General features: G+C 39.3%; 1 protein-coding gene across 1 annotated transcript in view; it reads left to right on the forward strand.

Moving 5' to 3' along the window:
* Nucleotides 1-2,708, forward strand: part of Polq (DNA polymerase theta) — a 170,505-nt gene that overhangs the window by 36,851 nt on the left and 130,946 nt on the right. The window contains exons 13-14 of the mRNA XM_004642235.2: nucleotides 614-738; nucleotides 2,272-2,515. Of these exons, the coding sequence (XP_004642292.1) occupies nucleotides 614-738; nucleotides 2,272-2,515 (369 nt within the window). The remainder of the gene's footprint in view (nucleotides 1-613; nucleotides 739-2,271; nucleotides 2,516-2,708) is intronic.

Here is a 2,708-nt window from a genome sequence, read left to right on the forward strand (position 1 = left end):
TTCCTGTTTTTTAGCCTCCCAAGCGATGAGATTTCAGATGTGTGCTATCATGTCCAGTCTCAATTGCCCTCTCAGTGGTGTGTCCTGGGGTCGGAGGCTGGCATGGCACACCAGGGATTGAACCCAGCTGCTGCACTCTGCCTAAGCAGGTGCCTTGAGCTAACTGACTGGCCCATATTTCTTGAACCACATTTTATTTATTGAAACTAGCAATACTAAAATATGAGACCTTTGTTATTGTCACATCAGTGATGTTCTTTGTTCAAGCACTGCTGCATGTCAAAACTTATTTTGTAAAAATTGATCTCTATCATTATACATTAACACTATTTCCTGTTAGGAATCCTCAGAATGTATAAAACGTTACCTTATTAGTTCGTAGTTGATTAGAAATACACATTTTAGAGCTGGCAAGATAGCTCAGCGGCCTAAAGCTGCCTGCTTAGGCAAGCTTAGACAAGTGCAGGGACCTCAGTTGGATTCCAGCACAGCCCCACCCCCAAGGCGGGCTAAACTGGCCACCAAAAAAAAAAAAAAAAAAAAAAACAAACAAACAAAAACACATTTTACTTTCATTTTGATATCTTACCATATTTTGGAAATTTATTTTTAGGTTTTTCACCAGTCTTGTGCTGTTAGATTTAATCAGTGAAGTTTCCCTAAAGGAAATTGTTCAGAAATATGGATGCAATCGTGGACAGATCCAATCTCTGCAGCAGTCAGCTGCTGTTTACGCAGGTTAGTTAAACAAAAGGTTTCACATTTATTTTAGATTTTTTGAGAGCATTAAGATTACTTTCCTTCCAAATCCATTATATTGTAAGCTTCTCTAAAGTTGCCTTTATTTTGTAATCTGTTATTATCACATCTAAAACTATGGCTCCTCTGGGCCCAGGACTCTATAGAGATAGGCAACAGACTGAGTGTCTGGGCCTTATTTTCATCTCAGTCCTGAGCAGCCTGCTGAGTCCCCTCATCCCCATTCTTTCATTTGCAAGAAGTAACCAAGTTCTCAGTGGTTTCACTTTTCTCAAAGTTCCGATTAATAGAGGTTGAAAAGAATATTGGAAGATGGAGAAGAATTTGTGGACTCCTGTCTGATTGTTCTAAATATTATTTCTTCTCTTAGAAGCACCAGTTAAAGAAAATAAAAAGATGGGGGAGATAGCGCAGTAGAATAAGTGCTTGCCCGGCAAGCACAAGGGCCTGAGTTCAATCCCTCATTCCGCCAAATTAAAAAAATAAATAAATAAAAAAATAAAAGGGCCAGCCAGATAGCTCAGTGGATTAAAGATCTTGCTTAGGCAGACACAGGGTCCAGGGTTTGATCTTCAGCTTTCCATGCCGGCCCCGCCCCCTGGTGGCACTGAGACTGCGACTGAGTGTGTACCTATAATCTCAATGCTTGGGAGGCTGAAAACAGGAGGATCACGACAAGTCCAGTCTGTGTAGTGAGACCCTGTACTAAATACATTTTTTAAAAAAGAAAAAGAAGTACTACTGTGACATAATGTGTGAAAACATATCCTCCAAGCTAGGCAAATGGAAATTCTGGGTCTAATTTTACTCAGGGGTGTTTCAAGCCATTATGTATACTTACATGTATAAGTGTTTTACTGTGAAGATGTGTGCATGTGAGGGAGTGCAGAGGGGAATACAGGCAGGGGTGGTAAGCGAGGGACCCACTCTTCAACTCCTTAGCATCAAAAGTTTGTGTCTTCATTTATGGTTAGTGTGACTTTCATAATGACTTGGCACTTGGATGCCAGAACTCTGTTTTGGGAGGGTGTAGTTGCTGAGCTGGGTGACGTTTCTTTGAAGAAAATTGCATGGGAACTTCACTTTTTGTAGCTCTCTCAGATGTTGTTTTCCTGTAGGTAAAAAACAAAATAAACTCCTTTACCTGTTTTATTACAGTTCTGTCTTCCTTAAGAAAGTAAGAAAGTGACAAAGGGAAAGAGAAAACATGGGCTAGGATGATGTCTTTTTGCTTTGTGTTTGTGTTCCACCTCAGTTTTCAAATGGCAAGTTTGAATTAAGAATAAAAGAGATGACATGCAATGTCTTTAGCACATTTATTATCTGACTAGCTAAGCCCTCCGTATGTTTTTTGCTTTCCTGTTACCTTATTATACCCTGAGCTTGTTAAACCTTACAATTCTGCAAGAAAAATTAGACTCTGAAACATGTATCTAAGGAATGGAGAATTGGTTTCTAACAGATTTTTTATAAGAAAATTTTAATTCAACACTCATTCTATGAATGTTCTAGGAATGATTACAGTGTTTTCCAACCGTCTGGGCTGGCACAACATGGAACTGTTACTTTCCCAGTTTCAGAAGCGCCTTACTTTTGGCATCCAGCGGGAGCTATGTGACCTGGTCCGAGTGTCCTTACTTAATGCACAGCGAGCCAGGTTCCTGTACTCTTCTGGCTTCCTTACTGTGGCAGATCTTGCAAGGGCAAATGCTGCTGAGGTGGAGGTGGTTCTGAAAAGAGCTGTGCCTTTCAAAAGGTAAGGAAGTCCTCTCTTCGCATAAGGTTAGGAAATGACAATTATGCCAGCATTATTTTAGTAATAAAGCTTATTGGTACACAGTGATCACATTCATCATAGCGAATTTGTACCTGCACATAATATAAATTGATTGTGTCAATTTTTTTATTTTTTATTTTTTGACATCAGTTATTTTTATTTTAAAGAAAAA

Source organism: Octodon degus, unplaced genomic scaffold, assembly GCF_000260255.1.
Source record: "Octodon degus isolate 3935 unplaced genomic scaffold, OctDeg1.0 scaffold00147, whole genome shotgun sequence".
In the NCBI taxonomy this organism is placed as follows: Eukaryota; Metazoa; Chordata; class Mammalia; order Rodentia; family Octodontidae; genus Octodon; species Octodon degus.